The sequence below is a fragment of the Nomascus leucogenys genome, chromosome 13 (genome assembly GCF_006542625.1).
Source record: "Nomascus leucogenys isolate Asia chromosome 13, Asia_NLE_v1, whole genome shotgun sequence".
Lineage (NCBI taxonomy): Eukaryota > Metazoa > Chordata > Mammalia > Primates > Hylobatidae > Nomascus > Nomascus leucogenys.
This window is the reverse complement of record NC_044393.1, coordinates 86,652,805-86,669,113: the sequence shown is the minus strand read 5'-3', so window position 1 is coordinate 86,669,113 and position 16,309 is coordinate 86,652,805. Positions and strand designations below refer to the sequence as shown.

The window sequence follows — 16,309 nt, the reverse complement described above, 5'->3', positions numbered from 1 at the left end:
CCTGATTTCCAGGCTTTGAGTTGTGTGACGCTGGTCCTTGTTTTAACCTCTTTAAGCTTAAGTTTTACATCTGGAAAATGGGATAATACTGCTTCTTGTGGTTGTTGTGAAAATTAAATGAGTTAATGCATATATAACAGCAAGCTGGCAAATTATAGGCACTCAATAAATATTGTCCACTATAATCATTCCTCCTTGAACGAAAGTGGTTCCAAGAAACAGAGCCAAAAGAGACAGCCCAGAGTACTAGGTTTGAAGTGTCTTAGATTCACCTGCTACCTCTGTTTCCTCAAGGAAAGTTGAGGACTGAGCTTGTGAGGTGGAACAACTAGCCCAGCTGGCAGGCAGGCTTTCCCTCCCCTCTGTTCCTTCCCCATTCTGTCAACCTTTTATAGCACACACCACTTACTAGCTATCATACTTTTAAAAATCGTTCGCTTATTTATCTGCGTCCAACACTAGAGCATAAGCTCCATTTAGCTGAGGAACTCTGCCCTTGTTGTCCTCTGCTGTATTCCCCACACTGAGGATAAGTGACTGCACTGAATAGTTACCCTGTGTTACTTAACATTGAATGAATGAATGAGTTCAACGAGGTGCTCTTTGAGAGAGAGACACATACACACACAGACACCTGTCACCCGATCAACCCTGCCATTTAAGTATTGTTATATTTATAATCCAGGACGTCTGAATTCCTGCCTCATTTTTAAGGCTCTTTAGAGGGAGATTTAACACATGCAGGTAGGTGACTTGTGTAAGGTTTTATGCGCTGTTTAGCCAGTGCTATGCCTTTTGCAGTGCATTTTATTTCATTCTCATGGAGAACAGACACTGCTTTTTGCCATCTTGGCACGGGGGTCATGTGTGGTTGTCATTAGTCAGTTCCCCTAGGGATCTCATGAGAACAGATCATATGAAGCAATCACATTAAATATCATATTTCCTGTCTATCCTCATCAGTCTTGGTCCCCAGTCTACCACTAGCAAAGAAAAGGGGAAAACAGTAGGCTGTAACACATAGAGATGGCTTTGGGTTAGAAAGACTTTGCTTCCACTCTTAGCTAGTCTTTCTTGGGCAAGTCGCACAGTCTCATAGGGTCTCAGTTCCCTTAGTTGTAAAGTGGGTAAGTCGTACCTACTTGGCATGGCAGAAGTGAGCTGTGTTTACGGTGTGGGTAATGTGTATATCACACAGCTAGCCTCCTGGCAAATCTCTGTGGGTATGATGTCGTCATTAAAAAATGATATGGGCGGGTGTATATGTGTCAGTGAAAACATTACCAACTGGAGGTACAGTGTTGAGTAAACAATGACTGAGATGTCTGTGGGTCTTCCTGGACTAGATTGGCTGGAAGACTGCCTTAATTATGTCACCAAATAGCTTGGAATGTGAAAAATGGCAGTGAAAGGATAACTAACTTACCACAGCTTGATATCGCTTCTGAACTAGAAATACAGTATTCCATATCAAAGCAAATATCTCTAAATGTTTGGTTAGAAATATTAAGCTGTGAACTTTAAGAAGATAATTCTATTTCCACAAAGTAAACTGATAATGGAAACACGTCAGGATTCATAATACAAGTAAGATGGTGTTTATGGTACTATCACACCAGCAAGGACTAAAAAAGGCAAAGTGTTTGGGATTTCCTGGTTTATACTAAGGCTCAGATCTCTGCTGTCCCCGTGATATGCTACCTCAGAGCTAGAGAAAGCCACCAAGACATAGAAACACCATTTTCTATTAACTTGTTTTGTTATGACTTCTGTAATATGTCTAGCCCATCTTCACTCAAGTCTGTCTGCTTGAAATTTGTGGATGCACATGGGTGTGTATGTGTCTAGGGCTCTAATGGTATGAATTTCTACTTATTAGTGTCTGTGTACCTGTAATTATATTTATATCCATATTTGCATGCATATCAACCCTTCAATTGCTCTACCATAAGACACGTCGCAACTTTGACCTGCTGGCACAAATAATCACCTTGAAGAGCGTGTAAAAATATGACAAGGAACAGCCACAAAACCACCTGTAAAGAGCCAAAACCAGGAAGATTGCATCTGATGAGTTGAAACTAGTGACCGGCCATGGTTGCATACTGACTTCCAAGCTGAGAAGCATGGAAAAACAAATGGGGAAAAAGAAATAAGAGAAAAGAGAAGCAGGCAAATTTTAAAGAAGCAAAAACAAGAAACAAGGGCAGCAAAGTACAGAGAACTTCAGTAATAAGCATGATGACATATGAAGTGTCCTTGGGTAAAATGAGAGCCAGGGTGGGAATAGAATTATGGATTTTTAAGGATTTCTTCAAGTTCATTAGGCTGGAACCCTTTTTAATGTATCATGACTATGAGGGAGGAGGCAGAAGGAATACCTGAGCCGCACGGTAATCTAGATGGAGGGGCACGCTGAGTATCATTCCCCATGACTCTCCGCCTGGCATCTCTGAGGGCATCAGTTTGTTAGTATCATTTCATTAGACTTGTGCAAACCCATTCAAACTTATTAGGCCCTTCGCCATGCTTGTTATAAAGACTGGCTGCAATATTTATTTTATATCTCAATAACTGCCTGAATTTTAAGAAGATTTCCAAAAGATGGTGGCAGTATGTGATAGTCACCCAAATGAATTCCAAGGTGCAGACTTCTCCTAAGATTCACGTCATAGCTTTCTGTTTTTTTGTTTGTTTGTATGTTTGTTTTAGAGACAGAATTCTGCCGTGTCACCCAGGTTGGAATGCAGTGATGTGATCCTGGCTCACTGCAGCCTCAAACTCCTGGGCTCAAGTGATCCTACTGCCTCAGCCTCCTGAGTATCAGGGACCACAGGCTTGCTGTAGCTTTCTGTTGAAGCCTATCAGAGAAACTTTGTGCCTGTCACTTTCTTCTCATTAAAAAGAAGTATTAAATCCACTAACATAAGTCACATTTAACCATTTAAGAGTGTGATTTGGTACAAATTTTAGTATAAGGGTAAACTGTTGAAATACAGACATGTACCTTTTTCCTCCCTTAAAAAGAATCCTGTACTGTTCTGACTGTAGTTTTTACCAAACTTAATCCAGTGCTCAAAACATGATGGACGTATCATTCTTTATAACCAATCATCAACTTTAGCTTTGAATTAACGCAATCCTAGCAATTTGGTTCTTACCAGGTTGTTTCTCCTGTGAGCCCTGATTGGCCGCTTCTCAGGAAGAGGAAAGGTTTTTGGGTGTCTTTCTAGTTCTTATATTCAGCTCACGAAGTCTTTTTTTCCCCCTTGGCTTTCTGCTGTAAGATTTTGGTTTTCTTTCTCTACAGATGAAAAATATAAAATACACTGGCTATCTGGGAAACAGACAACTTTTTATGTCAGTTTCAAACAACAACACACAGGCACTGCTCTTCTTTCTCCCTGTAGGTCTCTCGGGAGGTCGTGGAATTGACCCTGCCTAGGTGGGGTTCAGCCTAGTATCTAGAACCTACATGCACATCTGAGGTTACTCAGGGGAGGTGCTAGGAGCATAAACATAAACACTTCATATGCAGAATGCTTCTGATAATGTGTTTCTCAGAACAGAACAAAACACGCTGTTCGAAGAAAGTCAAGTGAGTTTTCCTGCGATACTTGAGAGGCAATTCCAACCATAACACAGCATGAGACTGTCAGGTGTGCTGTCAGCCCAGCATACACATGAACAGCAGAGCTGACCAAAGGGTAGGATTGAAGCCCTCCTGAGCTGCTGATGATTCTACTGAAAGACTTAAGGACAAAGTATGAGGAATTCACGCTGACCTTAGCGGAGGCCGGTGTGGGGCTGGGAAAAGGGCTGTGTGCTCTCAGTCACTCTTGCGGCTTCCTTTTTGTTCCATTCTTGTCACTCCAGTTCAGGCCCCCGTCGCCTCATATAGGAAATTATCACTGTGACCTTTGAATTTCTTATTCTCTTTCAGGAAAAAAAGCCAGTGTCTTAACCACGACCTGCAACACAGTGTGATTTGGCCCGCTGTTATCATCTGACCTCATCTCTACTCCCCCACACTGGCCCCTGGCCACTCCTTAGCATCTGACATCCTCATGCCTCTGAGCTTTGCACTGGCTGTGCCCTTTGCCTAGAATGTTTTTCCCTCAGATATCCACGTGGTAAACTCTCTCACTTCCTTTGGGTGTTTGTCAAAATGTTCAGTGAAACCTTCCCCGGCTCACCTGTCTACAACTTCAATCTTCTCCTGCTCTTGATGTTTCTTATCTCCCTTTCTCTCTTTGATTTTCTTTTTAGTACTTATTTCTATCAATATTTTATATACTAATCTCTCTTGTTTGTTGTCTGTCTCTCACAGGAGAATATAAGTTCTATGAGATCAAAACAATTTTTCAGGGCTGGGCACGGTGGCTCATGCCTGTAATCCCTGGTTCTGTCTGTTTTCTCTCCACTCCTGCAACTGTTCCCAAATAAATATTCCAAGGTTTAACCAACTTGTAGACACAGGTGGCATCACATGAGCCACACTAATACAGGTGCAACTGTTTTTTAACTCTATGCAGTCTACGTAAGACCTCAGTCTTCTGCAAAATAGCCCTTCCGTCAGATAGTCCTGTGAGTCCCCAGAAGATATCTGATTTGTGCTCACAAAAATATTATAGTTGTTCAGCTATAATTGTCATGCAGCCTCTATGCTTTCTTTTTCTTTTTCCTTTTTTTTTTTTTTTTTTGAGACAGTCTTGTTCTGTCACCCAGCCTGGAGTGCAGTGGCACAGTCTCAGTTCACTGCAACCTCCACCTCCTAGGTTCAAGTGATTCTCATGCCTCAGCCTCCTGGGTAGCTGGGATTACAGGCACCCGCCACCATGCCCAGCTAATTTTTTGTATTTTTAGTAGAGACAGGCTTTTGACACGTTGGCCAGGCTGGAGTTGAACTCCCGGCCTCATGTTCTGGGCCTCGGCCTCCCAAAGTTCTGGGATTACAGGCGTGAGTCACCGCACCCAGCCGCACTATTTTTTCCCTATTGTGGGCAGAGGGCTTCCATTCCTCAAACAGTCTGAGGGCTCCTCATTACTGTTGCTTTTGGGATTGCTTATTGCAAGAATGTCTGTCCCGGTGGGGGTTTTGTCTCCTAATGTTTCCGAAGCCACCAATTCTCCAGACTGGGGCTGGTTGAGGGGTTAAGTGGGGAGAGAGTCCTACCTCAGAAGCCCTTTCTCCTTTCTTCCCTCCCGTTTTCCTTTCAGAATAACTGTGTTAGGCAGTGTTCTTGGTTCTCGGTGCTGGAGTATAGCGGCATGGAAACACACAGAGAAATCTCTACCTCTCTGTAACTCTGTAATTTTGAAACCCATGGCTTCTGGGGAATAGTTCTGTTTCCCCTTCTCTTGCAGCTTCTCATGAGACAGCTCCTCTGGCTTCTTAACACAGCCAGTGTACCTACTTCCCAGGTTTGAGGGCATCCTACTCTACCTGCCAGCAACCCCCAGACACACTGTTCAAACCTCCACACTCAACCACCAGCCTTGAGCCCAGTGACTTCTGTACATAGACACCCAGGAGCCCAGGAATTATCCCGCAGGGGACATGCCAAAGCAGGTCTCCATGCCTTTTCAGAGGCATGGGTGCCTACTACATAAAGAGACTTCAGATCTTTTTCCTGCTGGAATGCCTTTGATTTTTTTGAATATCCATATTTTAAGCCCAAATTTAAGACTTTGCTTTCTCTGCTAGACCCTTTTGACTGGTTCGGCCTCAGATTTTGCCCTCCTCTAGATGATAGCTTTTCTTGTCTGGGCTGTTGTTGAGCGTGTAGCCATGTGTGGCTCTCTCCTGTGAATGGCCTCTTCTACCAAGTCCCTCTTGTCTCCTGAAGTAGCTTGCCAGCTCTTGCAAGGACAGAAGCTTCCTCCTGTTTATATCCTGTATAGCACTCTCATAGTCTTATACACATAGTGATGGTTAAAATAATTGGTGGACTAAATTTCCATAAATATATTCTGGAAAAGTCAGCAGTAACAGATTGTTTCAGCCATATGGAATCTTCTCTTATGTAGGATACCTCAAACCATCATGATTCCAGATCCCTGGCATCTACAGATTCAGGAGTATTGGTGTATATCTGAGCATTGCATGAGTATTTTGGTGTATCCTTTGTAAGAGTCTTCAACCCAACTTCTAGTTGTTCCTACTGCTTTTCTTTCAGATATTCTGAGATATTTTTGGCATCATCCCTTATCAACGGTGTTGGTTGTTGGGGGCTATCGCAGAAGGTTTCAGCCCTTACCAAATCCTTGTCTGTCCACAGATCACGTTGCACAAACACATGGGATCTTTACAAATGAATGCCTGCCCTCCAACGTGGGCCAGCACTACTCAGGGTCTGGGCTGGGACCTTTTAACATGGAGTGAGGTCTCTCTGCAATTGAACCTCTAAGGAGAGGTCTGAGTTTCCACTCGGGTCACAGACTCCTCCGGACATGTGGCATCTTTGCTTTTTGGTCTGGAATCAAGAGATCCTATTGTCATAGACAGAATGAGTGATATACTGAGGATAAAAGGAGTGTGCTGGGCCAGGCACGGTGGCTCACGCCTGTAATCCCAGCACTTTGGCAGGCCAAGGCGGGTGGATCACGAGGTCAGGAGATCCAGACCATCCTGGCTAACACAGTGAAACCCCGTCTCTACTAAGCATACAAAAAAATTAGCCAGGCATGGTGGTGGGCGCCTGTAGTCCCAGCTACTTGGGAGGCTGAGGCAGGAGAATGGCATGAACCCAGGAGGCAGAGCTTGCAGTGAGCCGAGATCCCGCCACTGCACTCCAGCCCGGGCTACAAAGCGAGACTCCGTCTCAAAAAAAAAAAGGAGTGTGCTGGAACTTCAGCTAGCCACCCTCCTGGCTTGTCCAAAATGTTCTATTTTCTTTTGAAGAAAAAGAGAAGCCTGCATGAGTGACAGTGGAGGTCAGGCTTTGGCCCTGAAATCATATTAATGGAACTTTCAGATAATGTCATTCTTCATTTTTCCTAATGCCAATTTATAGATTGCATCCCAGACTCCCCAGAGAAGTAGAACTTGCCAAGTATGCTTGTCATTTCTTCTAATTAGGTTTTTAAACAAATCAAAGAACTCTTGTTTTCATTTACCTTGGATTATACAGCAACAATGTTCTTGTGTATGTTGCCAGAGAGACACTGCGTACTGAAAGGACACCAGATTCCTGACATTCTAAGAGCTTAGGAAGGTTCCTCCCCTCCACTTTCCTAAGCATTCCATTAGCCCCACCATTGAAGAGGAGGAAAGGACAGTGCCGCCAGGGCTGCATGGCCCCTCCTGCCTACCCATCTCCAAAATGCTGCTGTGGACTGGGCTTTGTGGTCTAAAAGGGAAGGAGAAGGGGGAGGAGGAGAGCACTCTCCTGGCCTCTCTTGCAGCCCCTTTGCCTGATTTTCAGCCTTCCCTCTGTTTCTAGTCCTCAGGGTGAATCTTCCCATCTAGGAGGCTAAGGGGTAGAGAAACCATGAGGGAGAAAGCTGGGAGGCATCTGGGGGTAGGCATGGCCCAGCAACCTCCTCTGTCCTTCTTCCTGGCTTCTCACCATGTGACCCTCCTCTGGCCCTTTCCCCAGCATGCCCCATCTGCCCCCTTATGCACTCACAGTATTGTTGGTTTCTGCCTGGAGCCCCTTTCCTGGCTGTCATCCCTTTGCTCACTGTGGCCTCATAGCTGGTGATTCTTTGCGTTAGGCCTGGGAATTCTGGAGTGAGGTGCCATGAGCTCAGACTTTGCCCTAGTGTTCTTGGTCCTGCAGCAGCCTCTGGCCTCTGAGCTCTTCTGAGATGGGGAGACTAAGAGCGGGTTGCCATGCTGGCCCTTTTCCTACTGCCTTCCCCGTGTCCCGTCTCTGGTGATTCTACCTGTCGAGGTGGGCAAGCTCAGTGGGGGCTCTTAGGACCGCAGCAGAAGCTATGTAGTCAGCAGGCAGTGCAGTTGGCCCCATTGCAGGAAGAAATAAGGCTTGCCGTATCCCTTCTTCAGAAGGGGACAGCCAGCCTTGTTGTACCTGCTTCCTGGGTGTCAAACTTCTGACAATTGGGAATGACAGATATTTAATTTTACTTACCTTGGGCAGCAAAAAGGCCCCAATCCTTTTATAAATCAGAGGCCTGTGAAAGTAGGTAACCCCAGGCCCTGAAGGACCCACCCCCTTCTCCTTTCCTCCCCTCTCCTCTCCCTTCTCTCCTACCCTTTCCCGTCTTTTCCCCTTCCCTCTTTTTCATCTTTATTTTTCATCATCATCTTTCCCTTCCTTCCTTTCCTCTTTTTCTATATCAAACTCTCTCAACTCCCACCAGATATTCATTGTTACTTAGCAGAAATCACATACCTTGCTCAAAGGAAGAAAAAAAATAGCTTTCTTGGTACATATAGATCAGGGACTTAGGCAAGGGAGGTAGTTGGGTGGGATAGGATTCAATATTAATCTCTTTATTAGGGACAATTGTATACTCTCTACCACTGCCTGCCACTGATCCCTCTGTCCTCCTCAATCCCCATTCCCTGCTCCAGTGGTCTAAAGCTGTGACAGTTTTTCTCCCTTGCCTGCTATGAGCTGAAGATTGGTGGAGAGCTGTCACTACTTTGAATGCCAGCAGTGCCTGCAGAATGGGAAATATGTAGGATGTGTTTTCTCTTATAACCACTGTATGGCTTCTGGTGAGATCATGCCCACCATTCTGAAACCTAGCATCTATATTATTGTGTTGTTATTTAAGTAAATGTTGGTCATGTTTTTATTAGAACAGTGTAATATAATGGAATGTGATCTATACTGTATTCCATATTGTCTTAGTTTAAACAGATATGTTCCCCCCTCTGTCCACCCCACACCACACTCCTACAAATAAGTTTCTTTAAATACCAACACCAGCAAAATCAGGAAACCCTTAGTCAGGGTGCTTAGGTACTGTTTGATATTTAAGGCAGTAAGCTGAATTGGCCTTTAAATTCATTGATGAGAGCAAATTATTGTTTTTTAAATAATTTTAATTTTTAAACATGTTTCATGTTCTAGGCAATATTTGTTTAAATTATGTTTTTGTGCTAGGTTCTATAACAACTATGTCCCAACGTGAGGAGTAAGAGCTAACCTACTGAATGCTTCTTTTTTGAGATGGAGTCTCACTCTGTCGCCCAGGCTGGAGTGCAGTGGCACGATCTCTGCTCACTGCAAGCTCTGCCTCCCGGGTTCACACCGTTCTCCTGCCTCAGCCTCCTGAGTAGCTGGGACTACAGGTGCCCGCCACCATGCCTGGCTAATTTTTTTGTATTTTTAGTACAGACGGGGTTTCACTGTGTTAGCCAGGATGGTCTCGATCTCCTGACCTTGTGATCCACCCGCCTCGGCCTGCCAAAGTGCTGGGATTACAGGCGTGAGCCACTGCTCCTGGCCCCTACTGAATGCTTTTAAGTGACTTTTCTTGGTTTAATTTATCAGCTTTCATAGAGAAGTAAGCATTGGCTCATGTAAGTTATTTGGAAAAAAGTGAATATTTATAGTATTTAGAATGTCCAGATTCCTGCATCTTACCTTTGTATATAGCTGGGAACTTAAAAATGAAAAATTGCAACCTAACTAAGCACAAAATTCTATGTGTTTTGGGCAATTTCTGTCCGGAAGCTTATTATCCAGCTACTTCAAATAACTTTAACCAGTTGAAACGTAGTCATACGCCGGGAAGTCAGTGATTAAAATTTCAGATTTGCTTAAACAGTTTTCCTCAATTAAGGAACTAAAAATCTATTTACTTTTCTACTATGGCAAAAGACCTTGGACCTTTATTCAGAATTTATTTACTTAATTTTACATATGATTGTAAACTGTAATTATCTGATTTCTCAAATTAAAAGCTGTTGAGAAGCTGCCATTTAGGAAATTGAGAGCAACAAAAGACAGCAACGCTGACTCAAAAGGAGCTCTGCCCAAACAGAAGGATAGGAAAGAGAAAAATGACTGTTCTTTGCAGTACAGTGCATCATGTTGTAGTCTTTATGAAGAAAAATTTAGAATATGGTTTATATATTCTGCCTCAAAAGGCACATAAGTTCGTAATATATTTTAAGAGGATCTTTTAAAAATCAATATAGTTCAGTTAAAATCAGTTTCATAAGTTACAGCACTCGACTCCATATATTATCATCTGCAGAACGTTGCACTTCAGTTTTTCCATATGAATGATGTTAGTGCATTTACATGACATTCCAGAAGGCAGAGAGATAGCATATCTTAACGCACCGGTTCTCAAATTCTTCTAGCCCAGATCCCTTGTGCAAAAGATGTTTTGACTCAGAATCCTGATTTGTAAAACAAAGAAAGGAGGAGGCATTCATTTCATTGAATGCATGAGGCTTCCTGAGTTTTCTCCGTGTCTTCCTTCCATCCTCAGTGACTTTCATAGCAGACTAAGAAATCCCTGGAACTCCATAGAACTTAATGCAGACCGTAGTGTCAAGCACGAAGCTAGACTAGGACAGGAGTTATTGGCAAGGAGGGAGGCTTTTCAGGCATCCTTAAATCACAGCCTGTAAGTGGTTGCCTACCTGTGGTAATATTGCTTTGCTTATCCACAATGTAATTTACTAGGAGTTTCATGGGAAATGAATAGACTAAAATCAACTCCAGTTTCCTTTGTGTCACTATAAGTCTGATTAGCAATGTAACTCAAATGCCCCATGCATTTTCCACAGGTGCTGCCAAAGCAGTGATTCGCACCAGGATATCCATAGGAAACAGAAGGGAAACCATGATTTGCTTATGGGTGCTCTACCCTGTAGAGCAAAATAGAATTTTTTGATTGTTCTTTTGATTGCTACTGCTGTGCTACTACGATTACGACTTCATGTTTTCTTGTTGTTCCTCCCCCTCCTTCTTTTTCTCTTCTTCTTCTTTTCTTTTTTAGTAGTAGAACAAGACACTGTTCAGTAGTGTAGCTAGATGCTTTGGTTTCTTTTATCATTGTTATGTGCAAAAGCAATTGTAAACGTATTTCATGTGCTACAGCATGTTCTTCCCTCAGGAAGAGGAAATCCAAGAGTGATAAAAGCATCTGCAAGCAGAGTAAAGGAATTTCAGTCGGTGGATTTCTTCTACAAGTTTCATGGCAGCGGTACTGCAGTGTTTTAGATTCTTTGTAGGTGGCTGATAATGTGTAAATGCCCCATGTTGAATGAATGCAGCTGTCTAAGACCTATGAGGCTGCAGTTTCTTTCCTAATCCTACCCCTCCAAAGTGGTGGTTTGCAGCCCTTCCAATCTCTGGCTGCAGCAATGCTTTATTTCTTCTCACCTACCTGACACAATTGACTCAAAAATTATACCTCAGCAGGGGAAACCACTCCTCGGAAGGGGAAGGTTGCCAGCAATCTCTAAGAGGACAGGAACTCAGGACCTTTCACACTTGGATGCTTTGATAGACCATCTGACAGATAGGCTTAGTTATAGTACATTTCTTTCAGGCTCAAACACAGAAATTATTCATACAAATCCTCCTTCCAGTCTGTCCTTTATAGAGAGGGCTGAACTTTCCTATCTTAGATCCTGCATGACACTGGCAGTCATGAAATGTAGATTGTGCTCATTCATCTCTCTCCATGCAGTCCATTTTTTATCGTTAGAGAAAAAGATAAACTTTAAGAAGTTTTATTTCATTATAATTTTAAACTAGTACTGACTGTCAGAGAGGCCGAATTGTGTAATGCTTATAAGCACGAGCTCTGAAGCCGGACCACCTGGCCCTGCTGTGCGTTAATTCGCTGACCTTGGGCAGTTGTCTCATCAGTAAAATTGAATTAAGAATAGGACCTGTTTCATAGGGTTGTGAGGGTTAAGTGAACTACCATTTGTGAAGTGCTTATGAGAGCACATAGCAAATACTATATTCCTATTAGCAGCTTTTCCTGCTTTTGTTGCTATTCTTATTGTTTCCTGGGCGTAAAAGCTGAACTTGCCTTCTTTTACTTCTGGAAGATTTGGGCAGAAACCGAAGTAACTTAGTCTAGACTCATGCCTGGGATAGAAGCCTAAAATGACTGGCCCCTGGAAATCTAGACACTTTGGCAATAGGGACAGAATGCCTGTTTTCAACTTAGATCTAAGTTTGGATGTTGGTCTTGTCCCTTAGCTACTTGAGTGATAATGTAGAAAATATTTTAAGATGGAAGAGAATAATGCCTATATTGTAAGGTTCTGAAAGTTAGAATGAAGAGCCAGTTCTTATTATATGCTCAAAATATTGGAGCTATTATTATTATTATTATTTGAAGAGACAATCTAGCCCACCCTAAGTCATGCAGATATGGAGCTACTTGGTGAGTGGAGAGACTGTTGATAAAGTTTGTCAGTTTATTTAATATTTAAGATGAAGTTTTAAATTTGCTTTGTAATAGAAATAATTACAATATTTGCTGTATTTATGTATATATTATATATGCCCACTTTAATATTAGGGAAACCTTCAGAATAGACTGTTAACATTTCTTTCTTGTCTTTTGAATTGAATGTTGTAGAAATCAGCTCTCAGGAGGAAGTGTGCAGTCTGTAAAATCGTCGTCCACACCGCCTGCATTGAGCAGCTAGAAAAGGTAAGAGCGCGCCCCCTGCTGCAGTTTTGTTACATTGCAAGTATTTGGTCTTCAGAGGCCCGGTGTAAATTTCTAGTTCCAACTTTTTGAAAACAATGCCCTTAAAAAAAAATTCCAACATTATTATCAGATTAATAATGAAAAGACAATGTTTAAGGGTCATTCACTCTCTTGTTTGCTGAAGTGTAATTTGATATCATTTTACGTTGACTCTCGGGAAAAGGAATAACACAGTTAGATGGAAAAGCCTGGTGTGCACTGATTCTCTTATTATATCATCTCAGTTCAAGCATTACTATTCACCCATAGGCTCTCCCATAAGCTGTTTAAGAAGGAAGAAATTCCATAAGCTCTTTATAATTGTTGTTCACATATATCTGACTTGTGTGGTTTACTTCTTCCCAAAGTGCCTGCAAGGGAGTGAGCCACGCTGGAAGCCGGCTCTCACTGTGCTGGGGCAGTACTCCTTTTGTTGCTGCTCAAATGTGTGGGTGGGACTGGAAGTGACATCCCGGTGGTGGTGTGCCTCCAGAATAAGTGGATTCAGCAAAGTCCATTTATTTGTCATTTAGGGGATGGGAAAGGCTCCAATAGTGAGTTGCCTGCCATCCTCTTTCCTTTCACACTTCCTACTCCATTTTAATGTGTGTGTTTCTCTGTGTATTATCTATGTCCTTGAGCTGTCAGGGGTAAATGCATTGAACTATTTTAGTCCCCCATGACATTCATTTAGTTTCACTGACATGACCAGTTGATCCTAGCTGATACCTTGTGGCAATGACTACCAACATGTTATCTTAATATTTTTTTCTGCCCCAGCTTCACTTACTCATCTCTGCCTTCATTCTTTTGCTCCTTTCACTTTATCGAGTAGCTAACCAAGATGTCAATGTGCCTACTAGGAGACCTCCACATCTAAAAGAAAAGCAGTGCTGAATCCTTTTATAAAGAATAACTCTGGGCTGGGCGTGGTGGCTCATGCCTGTAATCCCAGCACTTTGGGAGGCCAAGGCAGGCGGATCACGAGATCAGGAGATGGAGACCATCCTGGCTAACATGGTGAAAGCCCGTCTCTACTAAAAATACAGAAAATTAACCAGATATGGTGGCACACACCTGTAGTCCCAGCTACTCGGGAGGCTGAGGCAGGAGAATTGCTTGAATCCAGGAGGCGGAGGTTGCAGTGAGCTGAGATCACACCACTGCACTCCAGCCTGGGTGACAGAACCAGACTCCGTCTCAAAAAAAAAAAAAAAAAAAAAGAATAACTCTGTTGTCTTTGAATAATCATCATAATACTAAAAAAACTCAAGTTTATATTTTCTACTTTTACAATCGGAAACCTAGCTGGGTAGTTTCAGCTGCCAATATCTTTCCTCTGGCTCTTTCTTATCTCAGTTTCTCAAATTTGTGGTGTAAGAGCATTATCGTTTAAAGATACTTAGATTTCATTTGTGAGAATGAAGGAAAGGGGTTGGAGATATAGAATCACCTGGGATCTCTGTTGATTATCTAATGTGATGATTTCAAAAGACTAAGAAGAGTATTATTCCTTGTTCTTTGGAGGTTTTGCTTTTCAGTCTCAATATCTGTCACGGTTTTTTTTTCCTCAGGTAATTCAGTCCAGTCTGATGCTTATCTCTGATATAATATACTTTTCTTTTTGATTGACAGATTAATTTCAGATGTAAACCAACATTTCGAGAAGGAGGCTCAAGGTCACCAAGAGAAGTGAGTATTTCAGAGCTTGATTTCAAGTATCACCTTTGATTTCTCGTTGATTCAGTGGATTCATAGATATTCACCAGGGAATAAAAAATAAATTATATTTCTGTTGCACACCAATTTTTTGTTAACGCATCAATAAATACAATCAATAAAATCTTCAAGTCTTTTCAACATGTGCACACTGGACTTTATTCTCATAAAATGTACTGGGGAGTTAAGGTCTTACCAAATGAACCAGAGACTAGAGGAAGGTGGTAGTGATAGAATTGAAGGGGTAAGAAAGAAATAGACTTTTATTATTTATTTATTTAGAGACAGAGTCTCGCTCTGTTGCCACCTCTTCTGGTTGATTTTAAGTGCATTTTTCAATTTTGAGTGGGTATAGGCCATTCATGGGGCAGCACGGTAACTGGTTATTCCTGTAAGCCCTGGAGTCAGATGGTCTGCTTTCAAAACCAGCCTTGATGCTGTGTGATCTTGGGCGTCTCACCTAAGTTCTCTAAATCTCGTGTTTTCATTTGTTAAGTAAATAAATAAATACATCATAAGCTAGAACTCTATTCAGTTCTCAGTCCCTGACCCTCCAGTCTGGTCATGAAGATAAACAGATAAAGAGGAAATTAGAATGAAGAGTTGTTACTGATGTGTTAGTGGGAAGCAGAGGTATGACAAGAGGAGACAGCACTTATTTGTTCACATTTTATTTAGCAGAGACAGCAAGCACAGTTCAGGCAAAGATGGAGAAGGCAGGGAGGGTTCTCAGCCTTCCTGTGTTATTCTGGACAGTTTAGCTCCAGGCCCCAAGTTGCACTCCCCAATCAGTGAAACAAATCCTGCAATGAACAGAACCTGTCCTCCTAGAATGTAGTTCAGCCTGCCCAGCAGTCACAGCCTCCCAAACATTACTGTCTTGTACGGTATCCTCCTTAAGACAAAGTCTGGTAAAAATGATTTCTGATAAGCATACTTTCTCAGGGAGGCAAGGTTCAGTTCCACTTACAGATTTACCCCTTGGAAACCTCCCCAGCTTGTCTACTCCTCAAATCAGCTCTGTGTAGTAACAAATAGGAAAGAGAGGAAAGGGGTCAGAGAAGGGGCTTCCTGGAAGAGGCAGCAATTAAGCTGAGACCTTAAGGAGCTAACTAAGTTAAGTGAGAGGAGGGTGGTTAGGAGGTGAGTGGCGAGAGCCTTCTGGGTAGAAAGAGGAGCACACAAGTCCAAGTGAGAGAGGGTGTACTGAGTAAGACATGAGATCTGAGATAGCAAGAGCTGGACCGTGAAGGTCCTTGTAAGCCATGCTGCAAGTTGAGTGTTTTATCATCAGGATAGTTGGGAGGCGAGCATTAAACTACTTTAAGCCAAATATTGTTCAGGCTGCAGTGTGGAGGAAATACCATGCAGTTCAAGAGTTGGAGGCATAGAGACAACTTTCAGAAGTCATGCTAGTAATCTAGGCAAGAAATAATGGTGACATGAACTAAGAATAACGTTGGTAGATATGAGTTTGAAGGAAACAAAATTGACAGGATGTAGTAATTGATTGGATTTTGGACACGAGAGGAGCCCAGACTAAACCAAGCTACTGCTAAGTGCATGCACATGCGCGCGCACACACATGCACACACACACACACCTGAAAAACTGATTAGATGTTGGAAAATGAGTTGATTTGAGGATGGGGTGGGGAGGTAATGAGTTTTGTTGTAGAAGTGTGAAGTGTGAGGTATCCGTGTTGTCCTCAACTGGAGATGCCCAATAGAAGGTTGAGTGGGTATATGAGTTTGGAGCTTATGAGGAAGACTGGGCTGGAGGTCAGGCATTGTGAGTTATAAGCATATTTACACAGCAATGAAAGCTGTGGGAATAGATGAACGTGGAGAGTGCGAATAGGAGATATCTGAGAACCATAAACGTTTAAAGAGAGTTGATGGAAAAAAGACAACATGAATATGAATGCTATAATTGTTAG

The 16,309-nt window shown here is 42.5% G+C and overlaps 1 protein-coding gene across 1 annotated transcript in view; it reads left to right on the top strand.

The window, feature by feature from the left end:
- DGKI (diacylglycerol kinase iota) overlaps positions 1 to 16,309 on the top strand; it is a 460,711-nt gene that overhangs the window by 178,645 nt on the left and 265,757 nt on the right. Inside the window, exons 4-5 of the mRNA XM_030825779.1 lie at positions 12,538 to 12,612; positions 14,287 to 14,343. Of these exons, the coding sequence (XP_030681639.1) occupies positions 12,538 to 12,612; positions 14,287 to 14,343 (132 nt within the window). The remainder of the gene's footprint in view (positions 1 to 12,537; positions 12,613 to 14,286; positions 14,344 to 16,309) is intronic.